At 43.7% G+C, this 20182-nt stretch overlaps 1 protein-coding gene across 1 annotated transcript; it reads left to right on the forward strand.

The window, feature by feature from the left end:
• The first annotated feature begins 258 nt into the window (after window positions 1-258).
• Window positions 259-20182, forward strand: anxa4 (annexin A4). The gene is made up of 13 exons (XM_062554120.1): window positions 259-380; window positions 4414-4461; window positions 5309-5387; window positions 7963-8057; window positions 12076-12189; window positions 12660-12750; window positions 13535-13614; window positions 15651-15707; window positions 16290-16383; window positions 17101-17196; window positions 18723-18781; window positions 18947-19069; window positions 19792-20182. The coding sequence occupies exons 2-13, from the start codon at window positions 4453-4455 to the stop codon at window positions 19849-19851; spliced, it is 957 nt and encodes a 318-aa protein (XP_062410104.1). The 5' UTR covers window positions 259-380; window positions 4414-4452; the 3' UTR covers window positions 19852-20182.

Below are 20182 nucleotides of genomic sequence, written 5' to 3' on the forward strand. Positions count from 1 at the left end.
ACCAAGCTAAATCTAATCTAACTAAAAAAAAAAAGTGTGTTATAGATTGATAATGTTGTCAGAAACATGCACTTTTTAAAACCTTGGTGCTTCTCTTCTTTTATTTGTCTATCAACAATACTCATTTCCTTCACCCAAAATACTAAAAGCTGATAACCTATCCTCTGGTTAACTGTTTTCTGCTGAACAAAGTTGGCAAATCTACGACTGCGCTGGCATCTAAGGGGTGTTTATGAATAAGGAAATGAAACCTGATACCTCTGAACACACCCATTACATTGACATAAAACCCAGCGGTGTCGTGCGTTTTCTCTGCCGTGCCATCTTCATTTTTCTGCAGTGTCCATCTCTGGAACCAAAAAAAGAAGACACATCTTAGGGTAAGCATGTAAATTCGATCGAACATGAAGTTATTTGTATTTGTATCCTATGGCATGATATGGAGTTTTCTCCCATGGGCCATCTAACTTTGACTAGACTACTGTAACATTGTAGCGAATCAAGTGGAAATTAACGAAATGTGACATTTCCTGCTCGTGCGGAAAGTTTGTCAACAGCAGTATATTAGTAACACTATGTGTATTTTGACCAACTTGGTTAGGTTAATGTTGAAGTGTTTCCAGAAAAGCTCGATCGTGTAGACTAGCCTATACTGTAGGCTACGCCTATTACGAATTACTAGGCTGTTCCGAATCCGCCCTGATCGCCTTGTCATGTGAACACGTAATGTACAGTAGGGAATGCCTTCCAGGTTATTTCACAACACTTAGCCTACCCGTAAACTTTAAGTGACGCCACGGTGAAATAACCGTCCATTTCAGTCAAGGACATCAGTCAGCAGGTGATGCTGTCCAGTCCACTCACACACCCCTTTCAACTTGTTACTTGTTGGATGAAAGATTGGGACAGAACAGCTGCAACGCGCTGCTAGCCTATGTGCCTTTGGTGTGACAGTTTGTGGTGGGCTAGAATCACGTCACATTTTCCTTATTGAACCCGTCTGGGTAGCCTATGTAAGTTGATACTAAAGGAGGATGCGAGGGTAATTGTTAGAAACCCGAGTAATCACAGGTCATCCTCCGAGCTGATTGAGTATTCCGTAAGGACAATTGAGGGTAACGTCATCACGTATTAACACTAGAAGCGCCAAGCGCCGGTCATTTGACCGCTGACGCGTATTCCTAGAAGCGCCGTGGGGGTTTGACCTAGATATACCTAGAACTGCCGGGCTGCGGTCATTTGACCGCAGCGATTACAAAAAAAAAAAAATCTTTTCACTCGATTAAATTCCAGGACCCTACGTTCACGACTTTTCCTAAATACGCGTGTTTTGTCACCCAGAATTTTTACATGATCAAAAGCACACCGGTACAAGCTAGTTTAGAGCTATTTTGCGCTCACTTATGTGACAACACTATGTTGTCTCGCGTTCGGCCATTTTTGTTCAGGCTGCTATTCTCTTTTCTCACAGCAGATGTCGCAAGGATTTCCTGTCAGTCGGGCATGAGAATAATATTTTACCATAAAACATATCGTTTATATATGTGCAACATGTATTATATATGTGCTTTATTTTAATAACTATTTTTCATTTACATGGCATAGTCTATGGAGGCGATTTACAGTGGTAAAATGCGAGTTTGTTTTGAAAACGTTGCGACAGGCCTACATGTGTAATTTTCGTCGTAGCCTATTTATGTACGTAGGGCGCGTATGCCTACGTACATTCATAGTTGTACATCTTATCTTCTATTTGTAGGCTATCTTTTAAAGCTCAGACTAATGTATAAGCATTTTCTTACATATTTGCTGGACTGACTGAGTTACGTCAAGTCAAGGACCTATCCTAACGCACTTGTTATATAATGTCAATTGGCGCAGCGTTAACACTCCTGTCTGCAACGCCGGAGACCCGTGTTCACATCTCGGCAGGAGCAAGATGTAAAATCTTTTATCGATAGAATTTACTGACCGTTTTTCAACGTCGATGAACAATTATTTTTTGTTAATGGTTTTTAATAACAACCTATCTGAAATAAACGGATGAATCGCAATATGTTTAGGCCTACCATTAACGAAAAATAATTTCGCCAGCCAATCATTTTCTGCCGCCAACTGACAAACTTTGACAAAGCCAGTTAGACTTTTTGCATCTAAAAATAATTATATCAGTGACACGCGAAAAAATAAACGATAGCCTAGAAACTAGGCCTAGGCCTACATGAGATTTTCCCACTGGACACACCACATCAGTATTGTGCTCGTTGCTACGACACACAGGACTCCCAGTGAGTTGACGACCAATGAAAATGACATGGGGAAAAGCAGCAAACAAAGTAGCCTGATTTTGATCTCACCTTACATAGGCTACTTTCCTAATTCCTACGTAGGGCTACTCAGACTTTTGTTAAATCGTCAGGGCCCGGTTGCACAAACACCAAAACCAAAGATTGATGATATGAACCAAATATTCTGGAACAGATGGATTTACAGCATTGAACGTGATAGGCTATTAGCTAGCCTACTGATGCGACTTCCACCGTTTCCTTTCCAGAGATTGCTGCGCTGTTCACAACGCAATGAACGCATGCAGTCTACATTGAAGTGAAACGTGCAGAACGTTGTCCAAAACAATACAATAACATTGTGTGTTGATATCTAATACAATATGCACATCTGTAGACATGAAGTGGCAACTAAAGCCATTATCAGTCATGAAAACTGTGGCGGCTGCATTAAGGTTTTGGCTGAGCCAGCTAGCCAGCCTACAACTTCATTAGCCAGCCGTTCTCAAAGCAAATGGCTTCGGGGTCTATACAACACACTATCCATTGCAGCCTATTTGAAACCGATCATCCCCCTCCCCCATACACTCGTCTAGGATACTTAGGCTACAGATATCACCGAGGCATTGAGGAACTGCCTCCCCACCCCCACCCCATCTATCTGTCCCCTGCATAGACTAGGCTGTAAGCTGGCTGTTTAGGCAACCCGTGGAAGAATGCGCAATCATGTTTCATCGCATATGCGCGTTTCAGAATGTTCGAATTCGCCAGCGTGCGTGTAGTTATGTGAATCGAAAAGAATATAAATATAGCCTACTTTATTGATGCCTTGTTCAAAAGAACTTCCGTCAGGAATAGGTTGGGGAGCGAACCAGCAACCCTTGGGTGATCAAGCCGAAGCTCTAACCAGTGGGCTACGACTTTACTTGTTAATAAGGAGAAAATGTGTGTCTCAATGCTGAATCTCGAATTCACATAGAAGTTAGCTTAAATTGTAGAAACAATAGGCCTAGCTTTTTTTTCAGCAGACATCGCAAACATAGCCTACACATTCGCAAAACAGAGAATATCATTCACTCATTATTTTAAATTATGCTACTTCTCACGCCTATGCCTGCTCAGCATAGCTCTCTCTATCTCCCTCCCTCCGATGTAGCTAGACCCTAGATCTTCTCCCTAAATGAATGAAAGTTGTTTTAGAAAGTAGCCACGGTAGCCTGTAAAATGCGGCATGAAATCCTGGCTACTGTGTAGTTGAAACCAGACTATTAGGCTCTTTGTTCCAGGTGACCAGGTCCGATCATTTTCGGTAGCGCGAACATAGGCTACCTATTAAATTAATAGAAGTGAATTTGGGGAGTGAATTAGAACTAGCCACATTCACTTTTAGAGCATTTTAGTTGAAAGTCAAGTTTGCTTAAGGTTTGTTCAAGAACTCTTCCAAAGTTTTTAACAACACAAATCAACACAAATACATTAACAGATAACTCAAACGTGCTGTATGTCATAATGAAACAATCAACCACAGATTATCAACAACACGGTCTGACACGAATGACATGGCTTAGTGCAAACTGAATTTATGACCAAACGATTTCATTCGTGCACGAAGCGCCATCTTGCGATCATTATGTGTAAGTAAAAGCCTCCCAGTCTAAGGACTCAGCGGTCATTTGACCGCCTCGCCGCGCTTTAAGTAGTTCACAACAGCACGGCGCTTCTAGTAGGTCGTCAAAGCGGTCAAATGACCGGGGCGCGGCGCTTCTAGGTATAAGTGGGTCAGAACGGCGCGGCGCTTCTAGTGTTAATAAGGGGAAGCATGAAGCGTCTCCTAAGTACCATAGCACACGCTAAGTGGTTTTGATCCAGGTAGGCCTAATAGGTCTCTCAGCAACCACCTGCTGTCATCCCAGCTCCTGCTGGTTGGTTGCTAAAGTAAACAAGAAGGGCTTTGTGCCAACATACATGTAATTTATTGCATTAAATGAGTCTCTATAGCCTAGATTATCAGATAGTTGTGTGAAATTTTGACAACCATAGCGATGTCTTAAATATAATGAGATACTGTAGCCTATGTGATATGTTTTTTTGATCCGATGTAGTTTAATATATGTATTCTTCTCCTCAGCTCTGTTGCTTTCTATCCAAAGATCACCTTCATACCACAATGGCAGGAGTAAGTAAATATCTGCATGACACCAAGTAGAGATGAATCCTTGTTTTCCAAATGCTTTTGCATAGTAGACTATTTACATAAAAGCCTGATTTTTCTGATTTTCATAGCCTACCCCATACACTCCTGTGTGCCCTGTGTGCGTTAATACCTTCCATGGAATGTGTAGCCTATTACTAGAGTGTTATCTTGATATTATCTATATTGCGTGGGAGCACCCTGTACCCCACCCATCACCTTTTACGGACGCGTTCCAAATGGGCCAGCCTTGGTCCTGGCCCGGATCCATTGTACTAGCTGTTTATTTCGAGGCCATAGTCTAGTTAATGGTTACACTGTTTATAAGTGTATACTGTTAGTCTGGGGAATATTCTCCATCATCCTAATGCTGCTGTGTAGTACACAATGCAGTGCTCCCCCGAGCTGATGCCCTTGGGTTAGTGGTCCAAGTCTCAGCTGGATTGACCAAATTAGATAGAAGGGAAAGCATACACACAGCACAATGCAGAAGATGCATGTGGAATCAGAAATTAATATTAGCCTTCACATTTAGGAAGTTAGACATAGCCGAACACATAAACAAGGGGCGGTCCAAGCCTTTTTGGAAGCTAAGCATTCTCAATGAAACCCCCTGCAGATTATTTAATTTAATTTCTAAATGTATATCATATAGGCCTAGCTGATGTATCCCATTTGTTCTATTTAAGTATAAAATATACACATAAACCTATCAATACAGACATCCTTCTCATTCTCCACTCAAAATATGTTTGTGAGTGCGAGAAGATGGAGACGAATCAGGAGGCAAATACCAATGTGTCCATTCTGTGTTTTTAATCTGCTGTTTTAGCGCGGAACCATCACTGCAGCCTCCCCCTTCAGCGCTGAGGAGGATGTCCAGAAGCTCAGGGACGCCATGAAAGGAGCAGGTGTGTTACACACACACACACACACACACACACACACACACACACACACACACACACACACACACAAACATACACACAGACTCTCACACACACACACACACACACACACATACTGTACATGTACTGGAGACTGACCAATAAATTAGTGTGCCGATATTATTGTCAGAATATTAGCTACTTTAAAATTATTGTTATTTTAAGATGAAGTAAAGGAAAGCCAATTACCGATCCTTTATTTATCGCTTAACCATTTACAGTATTTAGCATTCATGTCAGTTTGGTTGAAATCTTTAATCAAATTCATTTCAATCTGATTGAAAAAAAGAAACATCCATGTAAACGAGGCTAGTGATGTGGCCCTGTTCTTCTGGTTAGTTGTTGGTCTGTTTCCACAAGCCACATGTATTCACACTTTTTTTTTCTGGAACTTCCACCTGCCCCACAGTAGGCCTAGATAACCACAGGAACTAGATCACCACATGAACTAGATCAAATGGGGGTGACTGCGTGAACTAAATCCAATCAGGAGGTAGCCACTTCTACTCTGTCGGATTAGGGGAGGACCCTGTGAGAGTTGTCTTCTAGACTGCTGCATGTCACACCAGTTGGCTTAGTTCACACTGGCAGTCGAAATCAGATGTCTTGCATATCCGATCAGAACCTGATCTTTCTGACTGACTGTTCTCATTGCATATTGCAAGTGATCACATCCGATCACATCCGATCTTGGCGTGCAATGCTCAGATCCGATATAAATTACACACACCTGGATTCATTAGGTAGAGTTGTACACAACCAAGTCGTCATGGATGAAAGTGGATTTATTTTTTATATTTTCCAACTTATTATGCGTAGCCGCGGCGCAAATACCTCGTCACCCTCAACAAAAATTATGACTTGAGTCTGACTTGGTTTTTGTTTTGCTGGTAGCCCTGGCGCACGCGCTGAATCAATCAATCAATCAATCACTTCCGTCACTCAGAATTACGTTGCAATTGTTTGTCGCCGTGCAAATGACGATAAGGGCACGGTGCAATCCTATTCAAGTGGTTTGACTGTTCAGATTGAGTCATATCCGATAGTAAGTGATATTGAAACCACCTCCGTATGTGGTGCGAATCAGCATTGGAAAAATCGCATTTCATGCGGTTTTGTGCCGTTCAGACTACCCAAAATTCAAGCTAGATACAATCCAGATAAGCAAAAAATCGGATTTCGACTGCCAGTGTGAACTAAGCCTTGGAGAGGTGTGGTGGATCAGTAGCGGAGTTGACACCCATGAAACTATTTTAGATTCCAGAGTCTCTGTGCCGTTGCCGTTTGAAGTCACATACCATGGCTCTGATTGGTCTACCATCGTTCCAAAGCAGAAGAAATCTTTCTTCCGTGACATTGACTGCTAATTTCGCTTATCGTATGTCTGGTAAAACATAGCAGCCATCATACAATGTTTCCAACAGTGGTGGGAAAGTAACCAAAATATACCCAAACTGACATTTAGAATCTCGACCAAATGTCAGTTTAGTATTTTGATTACTTTCCCACCCCTAGCAGTAGAAATTTGTGGCCTGGCCTCAGCGTATAACTGGAAGTATAAATTAATATACTCTTTTAATCCCATGAGGGAAATGTGGTCTCTGCATTTATCCCAATCTGTGAATTAGTGAAACACACACACACAACACACAGTGAGGTGAGTGTTCGGACCCCGAGACTGAGACGGAGGACACAGTAATGTTTAATGGGCAGCCGATCGTGGCTTTGGCCTCAGCGCTGGTACCCTGGGAGTGAGACGGAGGACCCAGAGTGTAGTGTGTGTGTGTGTGTGTGTGTGTGTGTGTAATGGGCATCATCTGATCGCGGCCTGAGCTCCATTACTGACTCATGGTCACCCTGCTCTGGATGGGCACCGTGCCAGGCGGAGATGTGTGTGTGGACGAGGGGTCAAACGGTGCTCACATGATCGCAGGCTTCATTCCTCACAAACTTTCCAATTATGTCGTTTACCTCCGGACACCACACTAATGCCCATATGGCATCCTAAACCACCTCAGCATTGCCATCATTTACCCCCAGACATCACACTAATGCCCATATGGCCTCCTAAACCACCTCAGCATCGCTATCATTTACCCCAGACATCACACTATTGCCCATATGGCCTCCTAAACCACCTTAGGCCCAATCCCAATGTCAGCCCTAAAGACTAGGACTAAGTCGTGCGTGCTGTTGTTTACCTTCATTTCCGGATTTTTCTATGATCTCCGCGGTAAATGTCACAACACTTTGAACTGTGGGTAATTCCCTTAGGTTAAGTCTGCACCGATGCAGACTCTCGGTAAGTGTGTACTCAAAAACCTCACGCCCGTTGTAATTCGACATTGGGACAGCCCTAAGCCCTTACGAATTTCACAAGGACACGCACCAAAGTCTGTGAGTCCATGAGTCCGGACATTGTCTCTGTCATGTGCCTCAAGACACCACACCACCTGGCCTGTGCTGCTTCCTAAACCACCTCGGCGTCGCTGCTGCTGCTTGACTGACCGTGATATGTTGATTTTTTTTTTTTAACCAGGCACCAACGAGGCCACCATTATTGAGATCCTGGCCCATCGCACTATTGCACAAAGGCAAAGCATCAAGGAGGCTTACAAGCAGTCTATTGGGAAGGTACTGATGCACCAAAATTACACAGCACGTCTTTACTCTCTCACTTTCTTTCTCTCCCTCTCTCTCTCTCTTTCTCCTTCTCTTTATCCCCCCTCTCTCTCTCTGTCTTTCTCCTTTTTGTCTCTCTCTCCTTTCTCTCTCTCTCTCTGTCTCTGTCTCTCTCTCCAGTCTGTGACTCTTCTTCTCATTCTCATTCTCTAGCTAGCCGTACCTCTCCTTCAACATTCTCTGTTTTATATTGTCTTACCATCCAAGTTATGACCATTAACCCCCCCCCCCCACACACACACACACACACACACACACACACTGTAAACTAACACTGTCTTATAACTGGTTCTAAGAGCTATAAAATAATAGACTTCCTAGTTACATCACATTTTTTGTTCGTTTGCAACTTCAGCGTCTCATGCTGCAGCTATATAGCAATAGCTTTTTATTTGGTTTGATTTGTTTATATTGGGTTAGCTGAACATTATACCGGAGATGCAGATGTTATAAAATGGTTGATAAAAAGGCTGTTTTTTCCATGACATTTTCTGCATAGAAAGCAGTCGGCCATTTTGGATCTGGTGGTTAAAGTTTGGGGTCAAATGTCCCTGCTGTTGGGGAAGTTGTGTGAGAAGCTCCCTCCCACCAGTGCTGACCAAGTGACAGGCTTCCCTTTGTGAGTGTGCAGATGAGATGGATCCCCTAATAGATGATTGATTAAACTTCATCGACCGAACCTGCCACTGTCTAATTTGCCTCGCAGAGCAGACTATGAACTAGCAACTTCGTTTTGCGGAACTGTCCCTCTCTGAGAGGGGCCTTGAGTGCTGATGACTGAAGACTGAGCTAACATTGTTCAAAAACTTATCTGAGGGAATTGATTGGACCTGTTTGGGCTATAAAATAACAGACTTTCTAGTTACCATTGGCAATAATCACACAGTTCTCCTAATGGGTAATGTATTAAAGTGCCATTTATCAACCGAGCAACGGACCCTACTAGTTTTGTGGTGAGATACTGTCAGAGGGTTCAGGGTTGTCCTCCTGATAGCATAAGTATTCAAACATTATTCAAATGGATTATTATATGGCTCTCTAGAATGTTGAGGCAGCTCCCATTCACTTTGAATGGGCCTCTCAACGTTCTACCGGTCAGTTATTTTTGCATAATGACCGCTCCGAAGGTATAATGACCGCTGCCATTTAATTGCCAACGGGTTCACTCCGCTAGTTGTTGCGGAAGCCACAAAAGGGTAGCCAAGTTATTGCTAAAGACACATTGAGATGAGTTTCTTTTCTCGTTTTGGCAAGTAGCCGTATAATAAGCGCGATAATGTATAGAACGCCGGTCATTATTGGAAAATAATTCCCTTCAGGACGAAGCAAAACCCCTCCGCTGCGCGTCGGGGTTCAGTTCATCCTGTCGGGAATTATTTTCCGATAATGACCGGCGTTCTATACATTATCCCTTACATAACCGCACGGCGTGTCGTCCATTATCCCGTACTTATTTAGTCATCATGTATATTTACTCACATTTTGGAGTCCTCTTGAAGCATGTACAATACGTACAGTGTGTAAAGCACATTCTATAGGCTACCCATGTATCTATATCATCAATATCACAATAAGAAGTGTGGTTGAAATGATTGTTATTATGGGGAGTTTTCAGGATATAGAGTATGATATGGCACAGGTCCTGGCTATGGTTGATATTTGAGTCTGTCTCCTAGAGGAGCTCAGGGCTGAAGCAGGGGGAGGATCTAACATACCAGGCAGCCCCTCGTGAATGCTGCTTGTGGGCTTTCTCAACAATGGCTGTCAGATCCTGTGCTGTGCAGCGAAGTGTCTGTGTTGGTTCTGCTGATCCAGGAAAGTCTTCCGTGTGTGTGTGTGTGTGTGTGTGTGTGTGTGTGTGTGTGTGTGTGTGTGTGTGTGTGTGTGTGTGTGTGTGTGTGTGCGGCAGATGTGGTCAGAAGAATTGACTCATACTTGAGCGCAGGGTGTTGCAGGCAGCTGAGGTTGAGGCGGTCTTAAAGAGGAGCTTGTCTGGGGACTGTAGTCCACTCCGTGTGCTCCGACCCCACCCTGCACTAGTCTGCTGTGGAGTCAGCACTCTTTCCACTGGCCCTGGATAAGCACACATACACATAAAGCTACAACAGCCCATCTGAATGCTACGTACTGTAGCAGGCTACTGTTAGCACACTGTCATTTCCACTGGCCCTGGATAAGCACACAGGCGTCTCTAAAGCAAAAACACATCTGCTATACAGCCCTACACAAATACTTTCTCTAGTTCTCTAGTCATGGGCACACTTCCCACTGTCTCTAGATCTAGATCAGTGTACAGATATCTTTAAAGCTACAACAACCTGCTTTAAGGCTACATACAGTACACTACATTAGTAGGCTACTGTTGCCATTCCTTAGCTCTGCCATGTAATTAACCCACGGTCATTTCCACTGTCTCTATATCGGCACACAGATGTCACACAACAAACTGCTTTTATTTAAATATAGATTTTTGCTCTTTGATATATGTAAATATACCTGAGATGCAACAATAAACTTAAACTTGAAACTTGAAACTTGAACTTATGGCTACATACAGTACGCAACATTAGTAAGCTACTGTTCCCATTCCTTAAGCTCTGCTATGTAATTAACCCACGGTCATTTCCACTGTCTCTATATCGGCACACAGATGTCTTTAAAGCTACAACAACCTGTTTAACACTACATACAGTACACTACAGTACATTAGTAGGCTGTTTGCATTCCTTTAGCTTTGTCATTTCAACTGTGTTGATACACAGATATCTTTAAAGCTACAACAGCCTGTTTAAACATGGCAAAGCCTAAATGAGCTCTTATACTGCTCCTGTAGCTGTTTCATGAACATAGTCTCCCCTATCTTTGAATTAAACAACTGAACAAGCATCACGGAGTTAGATCAGTAAACTGCACAGTGTGTGCGAATATCTCTTAAGCAAAACCTGCCTCTTCTTAACAGAAGACTGTCCATCTCAGCACCGTTACTGTTCTTTAAGCTGTTGATCATCAGATCACTTTTCCACTGTCCTTGGAACAGCACACTAACCGTGTTAAAGCTACAGCAGTCTCTAAACTCATTATAACCGTACATGTAGCTCCTCCCTACAGCAGTGCCGGCTGCCGTTACGCAAGTGTGTGCGTGGCCAGCTGTGGGTCAGTGTATCCACGCCTGTGGGCGTGCAGTGTTGGTTGCCAAAACATTGTCTTGCCGCACAACAATGACCAAAGGTAATTACTATGGAAACAGAAGGACCCTTACTGCTCACTCTGTAGCTATGTCCTGTCTGGCCCTCAGGGTTTTGATAGCATTTTTACTAGTTTTACACTGAAAATAAATACATTTTAGAAATGTCACACTGTAAGAAGATATATTTTGTTCTATCTCAGTTCAGAGTGGCATCAAAATGACACATCCGTAATCATTTTATTCAGAAGAGTAGAAACTACAGAAGACATCTGCAAGCAGCAGGCTCACTAGTCACTATAGTAACCCCTACAGTAAATGCTACACCAAACACTAAGACACACACAGACACACAGACACACACTCACTCTGTTCACATGACTGGAGAGGTTCTGGCCCTCAGCTGAGGTTCTGGTGGAACAGTTCTAGAGTTAGCAGTTGTCTAGTATTTTCCAGCAGGGCTGCCTAGAACACATCCTACAGTGTGTAATTTTCTTTTCCCCCTACATATTTGACAGTACATTTCCATAGCAACAAACCTTTGTTTGTGTGTGAGCAAGGTCTGTTGTATGTTGCTGAGTCACAGCAGGCAAAAGTATAAATATTGTGACTACCCTGGGTTAAATAAAGAATAAATTAAAAAATATGTAAATATCTTGTAGCTGTAATATCACAACATTGTCTCTGGATTGTCTCTGTCTCCCTCTCTCGCTCTGTGTCTGTCTATCTGCTTGTCTATCTCTCTCCCTCTCTCTCTCTCTCTCTCTCTCTCTCTCTCTCTCTCAGGACTTGATAGAGGACTTAACCGGAGAGTTAACTGGGAACTTTGAGAAGGTGGTGGTTGGACTCATGATGACCGCACCAGAGTACGACGCCTATGAGCTTCACAACGCCATGAAGGTCAGTCACAAGCTCACCGTGTCACCGAGGTCATTGGGCCTGGCAGCCTGGGCTACCGAGATAGTGAGAGAGCCCCGATGATTGGCGCTGCAATGATAGATTCACATGCACTCTAGAGAAACAGTTAGCACACAGCCAGAGCAATTAATAATGCGGTAGAAATCATAGGCCTACAGCTCTTACAAATGAGATGCAGATGTAGCTGTCATCTAGCTAGCTCTCGTAATGAGATACACAGGCAGCTAGCATGTTGGCAGAACTCTCCCCAATACTGTAAGATACAAAGGGGAGGCAGGCAACATTTTAACAAACATCATAGAGTTATCATGCAAAGCAAATGTGTTTCTGGTGACTGCTCATGTCTGATTCTTTGACTTGTGTTGACGGGCAAATAATACCTATGAAGACATACAGTACTTGGCTGTAGTCCTATAACTAAACAAAGCTCATGTCTCTCCTCTATCCTCCAGGGAGCAGGAACTGAAGAGGCTTGTCTTATCGACATCTTGGCCTCCAGAACAAACGAGGAGGTGCACGCCATCAATGCGGCCTACAAGAAGAGTATGTGGCTTTACGTTTGTGCATCTACATGGAATTCATGGGTTTCATCAGGTGTACCTTTCCACAGGTGCATTAATCAAGCACGGGATTATGTCAGATAATTGTATATTATTATACGGCTCTTCACAATGCAAGTAGAACACTCCATTGACTTGAATGGGATTTCCCAACGTTCTACCGGTCATTATTTCTTGATAGATGACCGCTCCAAAGGTATAATGACCGCTGCCAATGGCAACGGGTTCACTCCGCTAGTTGTTGCGGAAGCCACGAAACGGTAGCCAAGTCATTGCTAAAGACATTTCTTTTCTCGTTTTGGCAAGTAGCCGTATAATAAGCGCGATAATGTATAGAACGCCGGTCATTATCGGAAAAATAATTCCCTTCAGCAGCACCTGCACAAGACCATTTGTTGGCACGAGATGCGTTTTCATGAGGTTTTATTTTAAAGCCACTTTAATGTGTCATATACACTCAGTTTTACTGTGGGCGGAAAACTGGACCACACCAGGGTGTTCTGTAACATGCCCCAATTGTGAGTGTCAAAAAAAGAGAGTGAACTCACAGAACTTCCATGATTCTAACGGAAATGGCAGGTATTTAAAAAAAAAAAAATCTGTTAAGCGTAAGTTTAGAAATACAGTTGAACTTGTTTAGCACAGGAAATGCATCAGATATGCGTCAAACTTTGTAACAGCCTACCATCTCCCAGATAAAAGCATGTAATAACTGCCGTAATATAATGACTGGGGTACAACTTGACTGCTACATATTCTATCAACAGAGTATGACAAGAGCCTGGAGGACGATATCTGTGGTGACACCTCGGGCATGTTCAAGAGGGTCCTGGTCTCCCTGACCACGGTGAGCACAGCCAGACATGCACATACAGAAATACATGTGAAAACACACACACACACACACACACACACACACACACACACACACACACACACACACACACACACACAGGTGCCAGAACACATGCACTCACAGACACGCACACACATATCCAAACATATGTACTGTAAGCATGTAAGCACATCAACACTGTCCTTAAATGTTGGATTTTCCCTTTTTAATTAAGGCATTAAGATACATTTCCAAAGAGGATTTTTCTTATTCCTCTTTTTAGGCAACCGTAGTATGTTTATGTACAGGGCATGTAAACCTATGAGCACAACTGTGTATCAGGACTTGTCCATGGGCACACCTTTATTGACACTTACGGCCTCATGTTTGTCATGCAAACATAAGTGTGTGGGGGAGGGGGGGTTGATTGGTATGTAGGATGTGGACTGTCCTTAGGTAGTGAAGTTAGTTAATCATTCCTTCATAGCCAGTAGGGCCAGTGCTTTCTGTGTCCACAGTTAATCGAGTATAACACAGCAAGTGCTGTTTTTGAGTGGGATGAAGGGCTAACCTGATTAATGAAGGTCCAATCTGATTTCAATTTTACTCAAGTTATGTTGTGGACAGCGTCTGAATGAGAACTGATTTCAGAAGAATAGTTACAATAAGTCATCTGAACGACTGAATGTTCTGAACCACTGAACCACGATGTTGATTCCTGTGTAGCTATTCTACCGTGTGTGTGTGTGTGTGTGTGTGTGTGTGTGTGTGTGTGTGTGTGTGTGTGTGTGTGTTTGTGTATGTGGCGCCCTGTGCTTCTTCTTGCGTGTAGCGTAACTGGTCAGATTCACTTTGATGTACTGATGAGGAATTTCAGAAGTCATAAATTCTCTATTCTTCGCTCATACACTCCTATGTTTGAATGGCAAAGGACAATCACATGAATAATAGCAAAGGGCAAATGAGTGTAAAGCCTTGTGTAATGTACTATTCATGTGCCGGGGTGGCCCTTGCTTTACTCAGGGATTTTCAGAGATGAGGAGAAGGGGAAATCAGTTGCTTTGCACGTGATTTGTGTGTGTGTGTGTGTGTGTGTGGTGAGTGTGTGTGTGTGTGTGTGTGTGTGTGTGTGTGTGTGGTGAGTGTGTTGTGTGGTGATTGTGTTGTGTGGTGATTGTGTGATGTGTTTCTGTGTTTGTCTTTGGGAGTTCCACTTCCTTTTAAGAGACCATAGTGATCTTAGACTCCCCCATTACATTGCAAAATATGCAAGAGAAGTGCAAAGGTCGCATATACATTGTTAAAACAGAGAAGACAATAGTTTATTGGAGAGTATGGTGCTGTGTCCACCAAACGCGTTTTTTGCGCCGACGGCGCCAATTTTCAATGTAAAGTCTATGTAGCTCAGCGCTCACAGCGCTTAGCGCCCTCGGCGGAAAAAAAACGCCGGCGCCGACCGTTTTTTGTCGCAGCGCTCAGAGCGCTCAAAGTTGAAATCTGTTCAACTTTTAGAACAGCGCCGGGCTCGTCAATGGCACTTCTCGTTATAAACCGTCTCTGGATTTGGTAACTTAGCAACAATAAACACTTATCGAAGCGCCGAGAGAAGGAGGTTGAGGGCGCTCTGGCTGTAAAAAACGCGTTTGGTGGACACAGCACCTATATGTCCATTTTTAATTTGATGCTAGCAACATGTTTCACAACATTTGGGAACTGAGGAGACCAGTTTTGAGAGTGAAATGTTGTCCCATCCCTGCCTGATGCATGATTTCAGCTGATCAACAGTCTGGGGTTTCTCCAATCATCTTTTTCTTCCCATGACGCACCTGATTGAACAGGTCTGCCATGAGCTGCAGGCAGGCCATATTAACACCGGGGTCGTTCTGCTATGGAGTCACACTGAGCTATATGTGTGAAGTGCAGTTCAGCAGTGTTCTCAAGAAATATTGAAGCCTTTCCCTGAGAAAGACTGGATGGCAGCATATGAGACATTTGACTTTGCTTTGGGTATGTGTGTGTGTGTGTGTGTGTGTGTGTGTGTGTGTCAGGCCGGACGTGATACAAGCAACACAGTGGATGATGCAGCGGCAACTCAAGATGCCAAGGTGAGTTGGGTCACGTTTACATGAACACTTTTAATCTGATTAGAAACGGAATAAAGGCTCAATCGGAATATAAATTCTCATATTAACAACTCAGAATAAAAATGCCTGATCCGATTAGAATTTCAATCGGAATGAAAGAGGTGGTGTATTCCGTTCTTATTCCAATTGAACAGTCAAGCATACGGTCGATCGGATTACCTGCTGTGGCTATTCTGATCAAAGTGCTTGAGAGCACCTGATCGGAATAGAACATACACTCGTTCAATCACTATTAAAGAACATACACATACACTCTCTTTAATTGAAATACTTTAATTGGAATGACGACAACACTGGCCATGTTAACCAGCCTTGTGAGTTACATGTTAGCTGGTAGACTGATAGACACAGAAGTGTGATGGAAAATCCAACTGAGATGTACCTCTCTCTCTCTCTCTCTCTCTCCCTCTCCTTCTCTCTCCACTTCTCCCTCGTCCTGTATATCTGTCTTTCTTTTTCTCTCTCTCCCTCCTTCCTCCTCCCTTTATTCCTCTTTTTCTGTCTTTCTATATGTCTCCCTCACACACACACACACCTCTTCAGGACATCTTCGAGGCAGGAGAGGCGCGGTGGGGGACAGATGAGGTCAAGTTTCTCACCATTCTGTGTGTGAGGAACAAGAAACAACTTCTCAAAGGTAAACACACACACACACACACACACACACACACACACACACATCTGTAGGAACACAGACATATGCACACGAATAGACTTCTATTCCACACACATCTCACAAACACACACACACACACATCTGTAGGAACACAGACATATGCACACGTCACGAATAGACTTCTATTCCACACACATCTCACAAACACACACACACACACACACAGACACACACACACACACACACACACACACACACACACATACGTGCGTGCACGCGCGCCACTTGTTCACTTGTGTTTCACACTGGTATAAACACACTGACATGCTGTTGATGTGCACAGAGAATTTGATCTGAGCGTCCAGTACATCCACATTCACTAATCCAGTTCAGTTGCATTCTGTGGAGGCAGGAATGCAAATTACACAAATTATGTGAAATATGCAAATTATTTGAGAAGCTAAGTGCCCCAGGCTGTTAGTGTGTGTGTGTGTGTGTGCATGTGTGTGTGTGTGTCATTCATCCCCTATTTACTCTTACTATGTCTCTCTATGGAGCACCAGTGCACCTGCCCTCTGATCTGTAAAAAGCACTAGGACATGTCAGCAAAACACTACTCAACACTGACACCTAGTGGTCACATAAGGTGCTAACAATATCTCTTTCTGTCTGTCCGTATCCCTCTCCCTCTCTCGTTGTCCTGGTGGCTTTCTCATTCTCTCTCCCTCGTTGATGCAGTGTTTGATGACTATAAGAAGGTGTCAGGGAAGGACATTGAGGACAGCATCAAGAGAGAGATGTCTGGCTGTCTGGAGGATGTCTTCTTGGCCATAGGTGAGTATCGCTCTGTCCACTCCTCTCTCACACGGATATATTCTACAGCGGTCACTCACTGGCTCTCCCAGTATGCCTGTCACATTCACAATTTTTGATATCTGTTGTCAGGTAACAAGGTAATTTTATTTTTCACTGGTTGAAAGACTAACAGTATCTCCGAATACTGCCATGGCTACACTGATTTCATAGTCTCATGGTCTTTGTAGCATAGTATTTATTGTTACTCAGTCTCCTTTGTAATGTAGCTCAAATTTTAGTTGCTTTGAATAAAATTGTAAAAAAAATTTGCGAAATGAATACGTGTAAATGAACATGAAAAGGAAGCAGATAGATGATTTGCCGAGTGAGGGAGACGACAGCGTCTTCTCTCCACACGGCTGCACTCCGATCTGGTGTAGCCAAGGTCCTTGGTATTATTTGCCCTCAACGGTGCCTTCCAGGTAGCGCTGCCTTCAAGGCACTACTCCCCTCAGTTTAGGGGTAGGATGAGGGTTGAGGGGGTTAGGGTTAGGAATAGGGTAAATGTAGTGCCTTTTAGGCTGTGCTGCCTGGAAGGTGCCGTTGGGGGCAAAAAACACCATTGAGCTGTAGCCAATCCACGAAGACTACTGTGGGGCGTATTGTTGCAACATGCGCTCCACAAATGCTCGTCTTCAGTCCAGTTATCAGTGTAACCCTTAAGCTGCCATATCCACAACTTGAACTCTTGAACTCTTGAACTCTTGTCAGGCAACTGCTTCTGTTTATGTTTTATTTCAACAGTTCAAAGTGGAGCAAACTGTAAATAAAAACAAGCGCATTCAGACACAGGGCCATGTAACAACACACAGTTTCTTACACGGTTGACTGTTACCGCAAAGAAATTTGTGAAGTACACAACAGTGAGGCCAGACAACAGAATGAGATTAACGTTCAGTCACTATTCCATTTTTACCACACAGCCTTTGTACCTTTCAGATAAAGGTGTTGGTTTGAAATGTCTCTCCATTTTTTTTTATCTCATCGGTATCTTAAAGTTAAAGTTGATCGGTATTTAGCAGGTGCTTTTATTCAGAGCAACCGCAGGACCGGGATTTGAATTCAGGCTGACGGATCGTCAATACTGCTGCCAGTGACATCTGTTTGCTGAGGAAATTGTTACCCTCATAGATGTTCCATTGCAAACATACTGTACTCCTCAGATGTGATGTACAGTATGTGGTACTTTGTTAAGATACCTGTCTTATGTCTGAGGAAGGGCAGTGTGTCCCGAAACGTTACAGTACATGTGGTGAATAAAAGAAAAAAGAATATTGGAGCTAGATAGATAGATAGATAGATAGATACTTTATTGATCCCCAAGGGGAAATTCAAGGTCCCAGCAGCTTAAGACACCACACACAACACTTTTCTGTCCTTTTTACTGTTGCTTTTTGAGTCCAGCACCTACAGTACCTTTTTTGAACTATTCAGATGTGCGCACCCACTTGTACACTTCGTTTAGAGGCCTCTTGTGACGGGGTCTTTGCTCTTCTGCTCCACAGTGAAATGCATCAGGAACAAGCACGCCTTTTTTGCAGAGCGTCTCTACAAATCCATGAAGGTAAAAATTATTTTCTTGAGATGTGTGTGTGTTTGTGTGTGTGTGTGTGTGTGTGTGTGGGTGTGGGTGTGGGTGTGGGTGTGGGTGTGGGTGTGTGTGTGTGTGTGTGTGTGTGTGTGTGTGTGTGTGTCATGTCTAAAACTAAACCTTGTCCCTTTGGTTCAGGGTCTGGGTACTACAGACAGCGTTCTGATCAGAATCATGGTGGCCAGGGCTGAGATCGACATGCTGGACATCAAAGCTGAGTTCAAAAAGAACTACGGCAAGACCCTCCACTCCTTCATCAAGGTGAGCCAATCAGCAGAGGCCTTCAGGGCTCAAACATCAAGATACAGCGTATCAGCAGAGGCCTTCAGGGCTCAAACATCAAGATACAGCCAATCAACAGAGGCCTTCAGGGCTCAAACATCAAGATACAGCCAATCAACAGAGGCCTTTAGGGCTCAAACATCAAGATACAGCCAATCAACAGAGGCCTTTAGGGCTCAAACATCAAGATACAGCCAATCAACAGAGGCCTTTAGGGCTCAAACATCAAGAAAGAGCCAATCAGCAGGGGCCTGAAGGCTCAGTGCATATATAATTATTTAGATTCATACTGCAGTCCATAGTTCAGCAAGTCCACCAGCAGTGTAAGTGAAGGCCGGTGTCCAGCAGACACGTATGCGGCGCGGCGCGCCGCGACAAGTAAAAATGTAGAACTCCATTGTTTTTAACGGAGCAAAGCCCACTGGAAACGTCTGCCGCGCAGCAGCCACACAGGGATAGAAAACCGTTCTAAAATCCTGCGCGTAAAGCCCACACCGCTGAACGGCGTGTCCGGTGGGCGCCGGCCTTTTCTCATCTCTTAAAGGCCATGGTATCGTGATGTTCCCCCAAGGTGGGCATGTTGATGAAGCAGCCGTAATCCATAACGTCGAGCAGCGCTGCATACAGAAAAGGTTAATGTCTTGTTGTTCAGGAAGTGTTTTCTGTCCCGCTGAAGGAACCCAATGTTTTGTTGTTGCCAGGGTGACACGTCGGGCGACTATCGTAAGATCCTGCTGGAGTTGTGTGGCGAAGATAAGTAGAAGGTCATATGGAGGTCGTTGACGTCTGAGGGAGCCATTAGTGCCTCGTCTGAAAGATGACCCCCCCTCCCCCCCCAGTACCTTTCTGTCGGCCCGCCAGAGGTCCACTTATTTCCACAGATTTGTCAATTCATTGCAAGCTTTTTTATGTTTATACAATACCATGTAGACTAAACCATGTGCTATTTTGTACTAATGAGCTTCTGTGATATTTTGATAATGAATCCGTTTTCCACATGTGTGTACTGATGACCAGGCCGACCAAAGCAGCGGTTGTTAGAATACTGCCTGTATTCCCTGTTTTCAGTAAAAGTGTTTTTTTTAATCCCCA

The sequence above is a fragment of the Sardina pilchardus genome, chromosome 14 (genome assembly GCF_963854185.1).
Source record: "Sardina pilchardus chromosome 14, fSarPil1.1, whole genome shotgun sequence".
NCBI classification, from domain to species: domain Eukaryota; kingdom Metazoa; phylum Chordata; class Actinopteri; order Clupeiformes; family Clupeidae; genus Sardina; species Sardina pilchardus.

Coding starts and splice junctions, on each gene's coding strand:
- anxa4 (XM_062554120.1), top strand. Junction 12,751..13,534: donor CAATGCGGCCTACAAGAAGA/GTATGTGGCTTT, acceptor TTCTATCAACAG/AGTATGACAAGAGCCTGGAG. Junction 17,197..18,722: donor GGATGTCTTCTTGGCCATAG/GTGAGTATCGCT, acceptor TCTGCTCCACAG/TGAAATGCATCAGGAACAAG.